General features: G+C 35.7%; 1 protein-coding gene across 1 annotated transcript in view; it reads left to right on the plus strand.

Annotated features, from left to right (window-relative positions):
• Nucleotides 1-9872, plus strand: part of CLDN19 (claudin 19) — a 162496-nt gene extending 152624 nt beyond the window's left edge. The window contains exon 5 of the mRNA XM_044061894.1: nt 5784-9872. Coding sequence (XP_043917829.1) covers nt 5784-5832 — 49 coding nt within the window. The 3' untranslated portion in view covers nt 5833-9872. The remainder of the gene's footprint in view (nt 1-5783) is intronic.
• Nucleotides 9873-14864: the final 4992 nt, after the last annotated feature.

Here is a 14864-nt window from a genome sequence, read left to right on the forward strand (position 1 = left end):
TTGTGTCTGTGTGTGTGACTGTGTCTGTATGTATGTCTGTGTGTGACTGTGTCTGTGTGTCTGTGTGTGTGTGTGTGTGTGTGTGTGTGTGTGTGTGTGTGTGTGTGTGTGTGTGGATGTGGGAGAGTATGATTGTGATACTGTCGTTTTGTGGATTAATTCATATATGTGGTCTTTAAGAAAAAGTGCTACTTCTCTTGTACACATTTCACTGTATACACTTTAAGATTCTATTCAACATTGTATAATAAACAAAAATAATGGAAGCCAAATTAAGAAAAAAGTAGGTCTGATTCTTTCCACTAGGCAGTATGCAATTCATACTGGAGAGAAATCTGAAGATTCCAGGTTTCAGGCTTCTTAAGACACTGAAAAGAGACATATTGGTGATAGCTATTACAGACTGGGAGGAATGGCTTTCTTACTCCTCAGTGCTCAAATGTCTGAGGCTTGAACTAAAACTATGAATCTCTGGAAGCCAGTAAGTTGTGAAATATTTAATTCAAACATGCGTCAAAGTACATATACTTTGGTGGCAGAAAAAAAAAGTGTTTGGCTAACAGAGTTTCCGCATTTTATTGGATAATCTAAAATTCCATGTTACCTAACAGTTTATCCACGCCACAGTCTTTGTAATGAACCTTTAATGTGTTTAGAAATTATTAAAGATAACAGCTATTTTGCACACTGCTAACTCTTCTGAAAGGTTGGGACAATAATGCAGTACAAAATATGTGTAGCACTCTTCCTCATATGTCATTGAGATGCCCACCGTGTATCCTCCAATCATGTAATAATGTTCTCATATCTCTTTTTAACATTATGGCCTAATTTACATATCACTGGCTTGAAATGGATTTGGTTCAAGCTTACAACACAAGATAGATCTGATGCATATATATGCTTGTGGGTGATTGAGCGTGTTGGAAAAAGGTGTTTTACCTCTTCTTACCAAATTTCTGTCATACTATAAGTTAAGTAAGCCATCTTTACTGTTTTAATTTGCAAAATAGGTTTGACCCTTCATTTGCTTTTTTGTTTTGTCTCATATACATGAAATGTATACTACCCTGTAGTTGCTAACTGTATGTGTATAATCCTACTTATAAAATTATAAAAGGTAATAACATATTTTAAGGGTAAATGCTAACATTCTGCTAGAATGCTTTTGTGCTGTCTTACAAAATACTGTTATGTTCATCAGTGCAAAGAGTAACATATGATTCAAATGCTGAAACTGTTTTTTATGATGAATAGTGTTATTTGCAGAGAAGTGCACAGTTGTTGCTACCATGGGCTAATTTAAGACTAGCATTCCTTACTGTTTTTTTGATTATTTTCCATTATTGTCATGTAAAAGATAACAGCTGTTACCATTGTCATCTACTAAAATGTATGTCTGACATTAAACAGAATGAGGACGATTCACAAAACATACTAAAGTCATTGCATAACTCCACATTAATGGGATTCAAAGGTATGTATAATTTATACATCTGTTGGCATTCTAGCATCACAGTTTAAGGGTCCCATGCAACAGATAGCATTATGTACACAGACTTGCAGGTTTTAACACACCTCGGAAATGGCCTGCCCAGATAAAAACTGGAATAGATCAACATTAGGAAGGCCTTTCACTAAAACCCAAGCACTAATTTATGGCATGTATCCACAGGCTAATGGTGGAAATTACCAGGACGCACTCGTGCAATCACTTCTGCGCGGCCCATTGTTATGCATGTGACCAAAGTTTTTGCTGAATAACTCTAACCACTTGGATACATACCATATGTTGCCATCATCTGCATGTGACATACATCCAAAACGGCCTTACTTTTGAGCGAAACTACATGCTCCTCATATCTTTCTGAATCCACTTAACCTTAAGGACTATAGAAAACATGGTTCACACTCTTATGTAATCTGTAAGGCTTCTTTGAATCCAACTCAGTCATTTACATAAACTACTCTTGTTACAGCTAAAAGTTAACCACTATAGTAATGTAGTTATGCTGTACTGTACTGCATACATCATAAAAGCACTTCAATATTTTTACTTACATGGTGACATCAGTTATTAGTTTTCTTTCATGTAAAGAATGAAATATTATCGCCAACTGCTGAAGCAGAAATTGAAGCAGGGCCAACACAGTGACAGGAATTTATTCCCTAAAGAAAGCAACTTACTTTTTCTATATATCCACTCATTGCAACTGCTTAGTACAAACCATAGTTTGTGTTAATACTTATCTGTGATGCAGAATGTTTTGTTTTAATTTAATCAAATGAAGGAGTATCTATGTGCTGAATATGCTGGCAGGAATTTAATACTATAGTAAAGCAATTTATGTTTATTTTTTAAGTCTGTTCATTATAAAGAATAAAGAGCAATGGGTGAATTACAATTCTTGAAACTGCTACATATAAAATTACTTCTCTAGCATCACATTTGATATTATTTATTTATCTAGTAATTGGTCAGTCCCATAACTGTGCGGTGAAGTCCCAGTGCTTATCCGTTATTCTTTAAGATAGAAGCTTTTAATGTGTTGTAATGATTTCACATGCTCATAACTATGGGATACTAGCCTTTTTTCTTTTTATTTATTGGCAATAAGTACCCTTTTTTCATAAAAGTTACAGAAAATTAATACAAAAGCAGATACCTGGATTACTTTTGAATCGGCACCAGTTCTGATAAGTAGCATGGGTAAAAATGAAATGAAACTGGATTTATTGAACTGTTTAGTACCATTGCTGGCCCTGGTAGACAAATTCATGGTATTCATGGTATTAGGAGCCAAACCAGAAAGAGTGGGAATATGCATGGAAAAGGCATAACTTTTATGAGAAGCAGTCAGAGAGAAAGAGAGAAACATGGGGCATAAGCTGTTAGTCAAGCAAGATATACAGCTTTATAAGAAGGTACATAAATAGGCAAGCTAGCATGACCAAGTGATCTCTACAGTATTATATTCTGATTATCTGCTGTACCAACACATACAAAAAAAACTGATATTGTATATCGTATCCATATTGTTCTCAAAAAACTCATATTGTCCATTACATCCAAATCATTCAGATTAAAAATGTAGCCTAGAATCAAGTGAATCATTATCTGATCTGTCTTGCCATCCAAATGGTCAGTGAAGTATATTTTGGCTATGACTTACTGGACCCTTGATTGCCATAATTCTGTCAATGTCTGTTTCTACAAATGTTAGTTGTCCAGCACATACTTTCTTGCTACTGGACCAATATGCTCTTTGACTAAAAGTGCAACCTAGTTGTTCAGTGGATTCTTGCTTATCTTTTTCACCTCAATATAGCTACTAAAGTTACTACTAGCCATCCAGCAGACCCTGTCCTCCACTGCGCCTTACCTGAACCAGTACTGAGGGCTTTTACTGCCCTTTTTAGATATGCTTGCAGAGTTGCTCTTCATACATAGGTTTCCCTGTAGCAGATGAGAGCTACGGACAACCACTGATATACTAGGGATCTTTATAAAAGCAATCAATACCCATTGTGCCTAGTTTTTAGCATCTAAGGTCTGTATTGATCACCATATTCCACCAGGGGATTTGCTAAGAGATGTATCATCCCTAATGGTCTTTCATATGGACTACTGCACTGATCTTTATCAGGAGCATGTCAGTAGATCAAGTTCTCTTTCAATAGGTGCTTATTCTGTGTAGCAAACTCTGAAAGCTACTTTCAGTGGTAATAGAGCTAACTCCTTCCCCCCTGTGTCAGTATGAAAAATAAATTTATTTCAGTCATCATAGAAAGTGGCTTTCAACAAGTTTCACTCAGTGAATCAGAACATTCTGAAATTTATATATCTGTTGACATAAATCTCCTTTATCTAAGGTTTCCAAATGTAACACTTGCGTCATGTGCAGAATTCCACAGTTAAGTTTCTAGATTCATTCTTTATCATGTGCAGAATTCCACAGTTAGGTCTCTAGATTCTCCACATTATGCCAATTCTGTGATTTCTGCATAGAATCTTTATCATGTGCAGAATTGCACAGTTAGGTTTCTAGATTCTCTCACATTACGCCTATCCTGTGATTTCTGCACTGATTCTTTATCATGTGCCGAATTGCACAGTTAGGTCTCTAGATTCTCCACATTATGCCAGTTCTGTGATTTCTGCACTGATTTTTTATCATGTGCAGAATTGCACAGTTAGGTTTCTAGATTCTCTCACATTACGCCTATCCTGTGGTTTCTGCACTGATTCTTTATCATGTGCAGAATTGCACAGTTAGGTCTCTAGATTATCCACATTATGCCAGTCCTGTGATTTCTGCACCGATTCTTTGCTGCTTTACATTCACACTTTTTGTGATGACATTTAAAGCAGTATATGACCACCCACCAGCATTCTCAGATTCTTCACTCAGTTGCCATGGGAATGCTAATGATCCCCAGCTTCAATCTTATGTTGCCTGACCTTGCTTATAACCTGTAAGACCAACTGTCATAGCACCTTCATGAGTTTAACTTTAGGAGGTGCCTTGGGATGCAACTTTTCCATAAGTTCTTTTAGGATTCCTTTAATTCCTGAATATTGAATGCAACTTTTCCAGAACTAGTTTCTCTATTATTCCACATTGCTTTTAGCCTATTTTTAACCATTCTGCCTAATTTGTGCTACTTTAATTAGATAATTTTACAGATATTGAAATAATCTTTAATCAGTGAATTGAGGAAATCTGTTCTGCATGACACTTCTATAAACCTGACTTATAAGTAGATAATTATATTGTCATTGTATAATTTAACCGGGCCCTAGTTCATAACGTGTCAGAGAAAGGATACAGGCCACATGCTCATTTATGGGTTGGTTGGTATTCCCCTGATGAAATAATTGGCCAGATATACTTGTCAATACGTCATTTGTAGAATTTTATTTAAACAAAGTATCCTTTTTCCAGTCCCTGCACATTTGTTGTACAGGTGGGCTGTAATAAAGGAATAATTGAAAAGGGTACTGAACTTTTGGAAAAGATAGAACAACCCTTTGGCAGTGGCTTAAAGAACAAAACATGTCCACTTGCTCTTGTATATTTTCCTGGTAGTGGGTTTCTGGCAGGGGTAAGGATTTGGATAACTCTTGGCAGCTATTGATAAATTAACCATTAAGTTACCATGTGGCTTATTTTATATATTAAAACAGAGGGATGATCTTCATAAGGATATCCAAGTATACCTTTCTAATAAATGATTTTCTTCCTTTTGCCAACAATGCAATCTGGCTGTCACTTAGTATATCACCAAACGTTGAACGGACTAAAAATATTAAAAAAAAAAAAAAAAAATCACTCTACATGTAGCATTGTCTTAAGCTCCTGTAATGATAGTAAAGCCGATCTCACTGTACTTTTTTCTTTTATCTGTGAATTCTATAAACTAGTGTCTTAATTTCATTGTTTTGTGATAACTCAACTCATTTATCTTGCCTAAATTTCATTGTTTTGTCTGACAACATAACTCATTTATTATGCCTAAATTTTGTTGTTTTTATTTGAAAACATTAACTCATTTATTGTGTTTAAAAAATTAAGCTTGTATTAGTAAAATTCAGCAAACTAACTTCTTCTGTAAGTAACCAAACTGCATACATCAGCACTAATGACTTTGCCAATAATACAGTGTAATTTTGATAATTAACATTAGGACTGGCTTTGTGGCTGTATTCTAATGCATGTAGTTAGTTAACTATAAATGTGCTTACTGTATGTCTGATGCATTTTTTTTCTTTTGAATTTCAGGCCAAATATAAAAATACCTCCATCAATCAAGGCAGAGCAGTACTTATAAGTCTGATCTGAACAGCAAATTATTTCAAAATGTTCTTCTAAAACACCTGCTGAGTAACATAATGAAAGGAAAAAGTTTAATATTTCAAAAGAACTGAATACTATTCAGATACCAAAACAGTATATTTTGAATGCCTGGGGAATTTTTGAGTTGAAATGACTATTCACTTTTATTTGCAACATCCTGGTAATAGTCATGTTTAAGATAATAAGTTTGCCATAGACTTGAGTTTTGTATTGCATACATGTCTGGTAATGCACATTTTTAAGGAAATATTTATTGTTTAGTAGCATTTCCTTTGTGTCATTTTTTGGCATGCCAAAATCTACCATATTCATGACCAGCCTGTACCTAACTGCATGCACAGCATTAAATAAGATTTTTAATACAGGTCTTCTCTGGGACATTGTAGATTAAAGCAAAAAATAAGAGGATACATTTCATGTAACAGACTGATGGCATTTCCTTCTCTTTCATAGTTCCCTAAAATTGTTACCTCTTGCTAGAGCACATTTATTTACCTTAGTGTTGGCAATATTGGCAAATAGAAATAAAGCTATTTAGCATTTCATTGTTGTATCATAGTGAGCTAGGCGTCACTGGATATCTTTCATCACTATTTTGGAAAAGGTTAATAGGTAATCATGTCACTGTGTTGTTAATGTTTCTTGAGAATTACATTTATATTAAACAAGCAGTGAAATACTATACATTTATGCAAAGGAAGATATCAGTTTTTTGTACCACAAGAAACATGACAAAATTGTAGACTACAACAGCTGTGCGACGGTAACAGAAGTTTGCTAACGCACCCTTTTTAATTTAGCACATCTGTTCATTTAATTAAACACAATAGGCATTACTTCTTGTAAAAATGCTTTGTAAACAGACATTACATGAAAATAATTTGCCTAGACAGTATAAACCTGAAGACACTGGACTATTTTTTGTCTGTTTAATTATCCCTTATGGCTATTAACTGCAATGGCAGTTTTCTGATGTATATACAAAAGAAATAATGCATGCAGTTACAGAGTTATGCATGTGAGCATCTATGCAGGGAAAGCTTTTAACACTGCTGACACAATGCAGCTGATACAACTCTTCGACATTTTATTCCAGAATTATTTGATTAAGAGGAAAATAAAAAATGCAGACAATTCTAATGTAGTATTTTATGTTTTTTGTTATCTCAGCAATATTCATAACTTGATCAAATAGGCATATTTAAATAGATATGTGCTTGATCTAGAAACAGGTTTTAGAAAGCTCTGCTAATGCATATGGTTCGGTTATAGCCTACATAACATATGCTATAGTATCAATGATCACACTTTCACATTTGCTGATGTATGTGGCTCAGATTTTAGCAAGATACAAATATAGGTGCACGCAAACATTTGGTGACTTATTTTAAGATCAGTCAACCAAGTATAAGCATGCCTTTTTATAGCAGCAACTCATAATTTACTAAATATAGCAAGGTTACGTTTGAAAGATGCAGATTTTGCTGCATGGTAGCTGTGTGTTACATCATGAGTTTCTAAAAATGCTGACTAGGTTAAAGAGCAATGTCCTTTTTGCTCTAGAAACTAGTTAAGCCCAGGATGCCCATAGGTTTATAGGCTCATAGGTTGGTACTAGGCTATCGGCCCTAGGGCCTATACAAGCCTAGCCATAATTCCCTGGCTATTTCTTCCCGCACTATTTATTTCCCTGATCAGATGTATGAAATAAGGTGGATATATGAATTGATTCTTCTGGTAACAGACATACTTTTCACTGGGAAATATATTGAATATGTTTCCTGATTCCATGTTTCAAATATGAATTTTAACTTTTTCAAGCTAGGAAATTTAGTTTCATTTTGTACAGCAGTAGCTGGTACTTCTCATGCACTGAACAGTTACATTTTCTGCCAAAATTAAATATATGTCCAGGCTCTGCTGTGATAAAAAGAATTTCTGGCATGTACAAAATCCTTTCTTGAAAGTTGAAATAATAGAAATTACATCTGCTTTAAGCCTCACCGAAAATCAAAAAATATATGCTTAAAAGAGTGCATATAGAGTTGCTGCCTGTTTATTGCCTAGGACATCTGTACTTGTGGCATGCTGAAAGTCAAGAAGTCTTTATGCCTGTTGATATATAGCACTGCATACTCTATTTAATCCATTATGCACTAATTGATTCTATGGAAACAGAATATGTCTGAGTTTACTGCTATAGAGTTTTCATCTTCAAACACACAGTAAAGAAGGAAATGTAACCAACGTGATAGAGGCTTGAAATATTACTATTATCTTATTACATCCTAGTAATCCAAGTACTTTAGTGCATGTGTTTTATCTTTTCTTACAATACATATGCAATCTATACACCATAGAACATTTAGCAGTTTTGCTGGGGGCAGCGTAACACCTTAATGTACAATTCAAACATGTCTGGCTATATCTCTGAATGTAATATTACAATGGTACACTGTAATAAATGCCAGGTAGTATGTGTCACATAGTGGGATAAGGCTATGACATGGATGAAGGAGGAAAACAGCATGGAAGACAGTGGGCAAATTCAAGACTTCTGGCTACACCACTTATCATATCTGTGAGGGTGGGATACTCATTAAATTATGAAAATGTACTGGGAATTATCACTTTAGGCAAAACCTCTTCCTATAACCAGTATTATTTAATGTATAACTGCCAGTTCCACATGATGTCATATTTTGCCTTTAAATGTTATTTGACCCACACGGCAGCATTAGAAATCATACTTTCAGTGGAGAAGGTGCATAAAAGGTAATGGTGCAGCAATGTAAGCATGTCCACTTGCTGTCCAAGCACAAACTGAAAAGTGATGGTTGCTGAAATGTGGACAGCTTTGCTTCTTGCATAAAAATCTATTGAGATTTCATGTCTAGACTGACACATCAAACTAAGGGAAACTAGCCTTGACATATTTTCCCTGACTTAGACCTGTTTTCTGGACATTCACTGGGTTGAACTGCAAGACGAGCCATACTTCTCAGTGATGGCCCCAGTGTTACCATCTACTACATCACTTTATTCAAGGGAAATTCCCATCATTTATCTGAGCTGACAGAATATATACATCTCTTGAAGGTGCTATTCATCAGTATGTTAGAATAGGACTGAGGGTGCACAGCTTCTTTTCACATAACAGGCTTCCCAACAAAGAAATGCTGATAGGCATAACTGTCTTTAATATAAAAGTCAGCAGATAGCCTCAGTATGAATTTTGGGAAAATATATTGAATGATTCAGGTTTAGGTAACGTGTGAGAGAAAGGCAGACAGAATGAAAAGAAGGCTCTAATGATGCAGACTAAACTTAAATACTGAGAAAAAGGTAACACTGTTGTCAGTCAAGAAAGTATTTCATATGTTACATGCAGTTTGTTTTTGTTGGTTTCTGTATTTATCTACTTAATAGCAGTAAAAGTAGATTCTTGTCTGTAAGATTGCAGATAATCTGTATGGTTTAGTATAAGATGACAGATAGTCATGCGATCTACGAGCAAAGTATGAGTTTTACCATCCTGTTTCTTTAAACAACATAATGCACACAAAAATCTGAGATGACATCATATGGTGTTGAGAAGAACTACAGTCCATTAAATGTTCAGTAATACAACTTATAATAATAATAATAATCAAATGTTGAAAGGATTAGGTGACGTCCTCTGCTTTTTTCTAGTCACAATTTCTATGGTCAAAATATTCTGTTACCAGACATGATGCATGATGACATGTCCATCAAATGAAGGATATGGCTCTATACCCAAAATATTTATACAAAAGCTTTAGATTTCTTAGCTTGTGACAGAGAGTGCTAACTGAATCTGTTTCCAGAAACTGTTAGCTTGCCTGGATTATGTGTTCAGAATTTAAATCCTATGTACATATTTGTTGCTTGTTGCTAAGTGGATTGTATTTTATGCCGCCTCTGTGCTGATTGACTGTAAGGCCATTGTTTTATAGCACAATTGTTATTCTGTAATAAAACAAATGAAAGAAATACCAGTGTTTACTTTCTTCCATAATTATGTAAATGAATTTGTACTGATGCAGGACAATCCCACAACATGTTGCCTAGAGTTACAAAAGTGATGTATGAAGCATTTGGTAACTGTACAAAATTAGTACACTCAGTCTTACTCTCACAGGGAGCAGTGATCCAGAAGTTTATAATGTATGCATTAAGAGTGTAAGCTAACATGGATGTCTTTTCAAATATGTTCAGCTGAGAAAGACATCTGCATTTTTATCAAAGGAAAACTCGTATCAGAAAGTGCTCTGAAGAAGTATACAGCATATTGTCACAGGACTATATTATAGTGTAGATGGACAGTAAGCTCCAAACTATGCAGGTAGATGTTTGAAATTCCATTCCTGTATACAATGGAGACTGGCATCATTCTTAGCAGCACAACTTTGTATCACTGTTGCATTCACTTTTAATCAAAAGCACTGATGATTCACAATCTTCAAATTCAATACTAGCTATTTAGTTGAAAATGCAAGGTGATGAATCTTATACACATATTTACATATCGTATTAGTACAGCAGTCGATATTTTTAACATGTTCTGCAGTTGGAACTGCTGTTTTCTACAAGATTAAGTTACTTTTTTCCGTAAACACTTCCCGAGCTGTAATTAGAGTGGAGCAACGGGGGATTTGCCCTTGGTGCAGTAGTGGTAGAGGTACTGATATTCTTGTGGCTACATAAATGAGTGCAGATACTGCATCTGTAGGAAGCCTTCCCGATTTGCTACAGTTAAAGGAGTGAGCACAGAAGTCACCAAATGTTTGTATGCACCTATGTTTGTACCTAGCCGTGGTTCTGAAGACATCAGTATTGTTCATGTGTTCTAAAAGCATCTTGTCCTAATTCCTCTGACCAAGATTCCAACTGGGTAATATTTGAGTTTGCTTTAAAAAATTATCTCAAGTTAAGGCTTAGAGTACTTTGCCTGCCCCTCCTTCCACCAGTCAAAAGGCAGTGAGTGAACTAAACTGGATAAACTTAAATGTAGTAACTCACTACTTGGGGTTTCCAGCTTTCACTGGTAGCCAAAAGACAACTGTCTTCCATATTCCATACTGGCAGAATACAGCTTCCAAAAACTTTTTAATGAACTTACTCATCCAAATCCATTTAAAGCTTTACTTGCTAGACTGGTTCAATATGATTCTCTACCCCTTTTATTGACTGTCCCCACTTTACTGTTCATTGCTTAATTTAATCGACCTTAACAGCAAAAAATGTGCCTCCAAACCTATAAGACCACCACCCGCATAATACTAAAATAGGAACAAAAATCAGTGCTGTGGGCAGAGCTGGCCAATACAGACTGGTCTGCAGCAGCTGAGTAGGACACCTGTAGCACTGTTCTGCAGAACTTCCTCAATATTCTCCTATATTGCATAAAAGAAAGTACTGCCCTGACTAAACTAATAAAGTCAAGGGTAATCCTACGTATTGGTTTTCTTAATACCTGAGGAAAGCCATTACAGTTTGGGAAATGGAGTGGATTATATATGAATCCAAAGGAGTCATAACAAGTCATGATCATTATTCTTTGTCTGAGAATGTAAACCGCTTGCAAACAAGACAAGCACATCATACCTACAAGGGCATCAGGACGCACTGCTGGTAATCCAAGAGGGTTCTGGAAGATTAAGAATCTTTCCAAAGAGTCATTATCTCATTATCCTACCTAACGTTTGTGGAATGGCCCGTTAACTACTGATTCAAAATTGACTGCAGAGCCAATTACAAAGTTCTTCTCTTCTTATTTTATCACCCTGTATATCTTTGCATTCTCTCAGCCAACATCTGTTATGGTTGCTTAGCCCATTTCTGTTTCTGAAACTGATTTGCACTTTACAACGGTTACCTTACTGCAGGTTAGTAAATTGCTTAAGAAAGTTATTTGCTATTGCAAGACTGTGTCTGATGGCCTTTACCTGAATTAATTAGGGCCTGATATGCTTTCACAGTCCCACTACTAAAACACATTGGTAACACCTCTGTTTCTATAGTGATATGCTTCTTGACCTCTGGAAATTTGTCAGTGTCATCTCTTATCTCCAAATACATCTCCTACTCTAGCCCTGACTCCTTTTCGTCTGTTGCCCTGCACTCTATCCTTACTAAAATGTTATTATTACATGATATGAATACTGTCTCTATACAATAAAAGAGGGCACATATTTTTTAAATTATATCGACAGAATTTGATATAACTAAAGCTGAATTGTACTCTGCACTGACCATGGGTGATACATATAAGCCCCATAAAAGCAGACACTGGCAGTCATACATAAGGAAGAGCTCAGTACTATACTCTTTAATCTAAGGCTAAGCCATCATTATGTATGAGCCTCATAAAAATGGGCATGGTCATTTTTAAGCACTAACTTGTAAACAACTGCTTAATACTGCCTTTTCCATCATTTTGTTGTTTTATGAGCCCCATAAAAGTGACAGCAATAAAAAGTTCTAAGCAGATATGGGCCTTGAGCAACTGAATAATAATAAAAAGATCTGACACAGCATTATGCCCAAAGCCCATATTAGGTATTCAACTGGGGGTTGCCAGGGAGTATCTTCAGACTCTAAAGATCTGATCCCTGAATGAAAAGGCATTCCTTGATTTTGTATATATTTGTAAATAGGAAACAATATAGCAAAATGGACCTGATGAAGCCCACATGGTGAAAGCACTTATTTAATGCATTTACCCTTATATTATGTGGTAATATGGTGGTATATTTGCAGTTTTGATTTCTTGATATGACATTTTTAGCTTTTGTTAGATGTGAGGATTAACTAATTTAATAAGCCCTTAATAGAATGGCTGTACAGGGGACAACTTATTGCCATACCTACATTGGTGTTACTAATTAGCCTAAAATGGGCATGCAAATTAGGTTTAAGTCTTCTCCTTCTGACTGGTGAAACTTAAGGTTTCCATGTGAATCAGTAATTGTTATGACCCCACAATGATTGGCCAATGAGGGACAGAATAATACACCCATTCAACATCTTACTGTGACCCAGTCAAGGTTAAGGACTTCACCTCCCTAAGAACTATGCCATACAAGTGATTGTAACTGCTGTAATTCTCACAATGTAGGATTGCTTGTCCATTCACTTCAATAAAGTTTTTTTGGATTCTCTACTGCTGGCATCACCCTTCCTCTGAGAAGAGGGCACTAACTGGTTTTAGAGCTCATATCAACCATAGTGGACTTTGTCTGGACAAACTAGTTGATTCTTTGGTTGTTTTCTTACTAAAAGTTTAGAGCCAGGTGCAGACGCACAGCTTCAGAAACATATTGAAGCATGTGACTATCAGCATGGATTTAGAAAACAGCACTGTAGTATTTCAACTCTTATCTCTTTGATTGATGCACTCCATCATGCAATGAATGTGAAAAACTTCACATGAGCAATTTTAATTGATTTTTCTAAGGCAATTTTCCTTGAAGATCCCTCCCCACTGATTAAATACCTCCCTTATTATGGCTTATACTCTGACATTTTAAACTGGTTCTTTAATTGACTGCATGGTGTACCCAAGTTGCCCTCTCAAACACATAGACTTCCATCTTTGTTTGGAGTTCCACAAGGCTCTGACCTTGGGCTATTGTCTTTTGTCATTTATATTATCTAAATCATTGCTCAAAAGATATGCAGTGTATGACAGTTATGATCTGAATCCTTCCTCTTCAGTTCTTTTAAGACTCAGCTGTTGGCTCATGTCATCTTTGCATGCAAAAATATTCCTAGGCATCATACTGAGTGGGGCAAGGATTCTATAGTCATCCAAGATACTCCTGCAATTAAACAGATTTTTGTAGAATTTTTAATGGATTTATACACATCAATAAAAGGGGAGAGACATAGATAAAAGGGTGGGAGTTAGTTGTTTTAATTAGGAAAAGCAATCTTTGACAGACAAATGAAAAGAGGATCTGGATAAGGAGAAAACAACAGAAGAAGAAGTAGTAGAGTTGAATAAAAGTCTCATGAGGGTAAATCATCAGAATGTGATGGTCTTACAGCTGAATTTTATATAAATTTCATGATATTTTGGTCTCTCAGTTGACTATGCTTTTTAATAAAAGGGTTAGAAACTGGCATTTTTGCCAGATTCTTTTATCATTCCATTAGTTGTATTGCTTCCTAAGGGAGCGTAGGATGGGTAGCTTCCTCTGAATTAACAGGCCATATCATTAATAAATGGTGATGGAAACATTTTGGCAATGATACTGGCAAAGAGAATACAGCAGTGCATACCCACTCTGGCTAAGATGGACCAAAGGGTTAAGGGTCGGCTAATGGAAACATTGGTGGTTACAGAATAGTTTTTGGGGACCAGCAGAGACAATGGGAATGGTAACATGCAGGAGTTGTGACTTTTGATATTAAGAAAGCATCTGATTCATTGGAATGGGAATTTTTATTTGCAGTTTTAAGGGAGGTGGGTTTTGGAAACAGGTTTTTAAACTGGATATCTGTTCTGTATAGGAATGTGAAAGTGCAATCGGTAGTAAATGGGCAGCAAACAAATGATATCATTATTGTTAGGGATACTCAGTAGGGCTGACCCTGTCTCTTGTCTTGTTTATTCTCTCTATGGAAACAATGATGCTAACCAGTTGGTTATATCTGATTTTACTGGGGAGAGTGGAAATGTTTGACAAATTTTAAGGCTATCCAGGGTTGGATTGTAAATTAAACAAAACCTTTCAGGTTAGGGTGGGTAAGCCAGACTGTGCTATAAGTGAAGCAGGGATTTTTTAGGAAAGATGAGATCTCAATAAAATGTTTATAATGACAGAGAAGAAGCAATAAACAATAATGAGTAATTGCTATGATTTGTATGTGTCAGTTTCTCATGCATTGGCAAAATGGTGATACAAGGTATTCACCTTAACTGGTAGAGTTATTTAACCCAAATGATGATTTTCACAAAGGTTTTATATCTGTTCTGGC

Source organism: Protopterus annectens, chromosome 2.part0 (assembly GCF_019279795.1).
Source record: "Protopterus annectens isolate FY-2018-M chromosome 2.part0, PAN1.0, whole genome shotgun sequence".
Classification (NCBI taxonomy): domain Eukaryota; kingdom Metazoa; phylum Chordata; order Ceratodontiformes; family Protopteridae; genus Protopterus; species Protopterus annectens.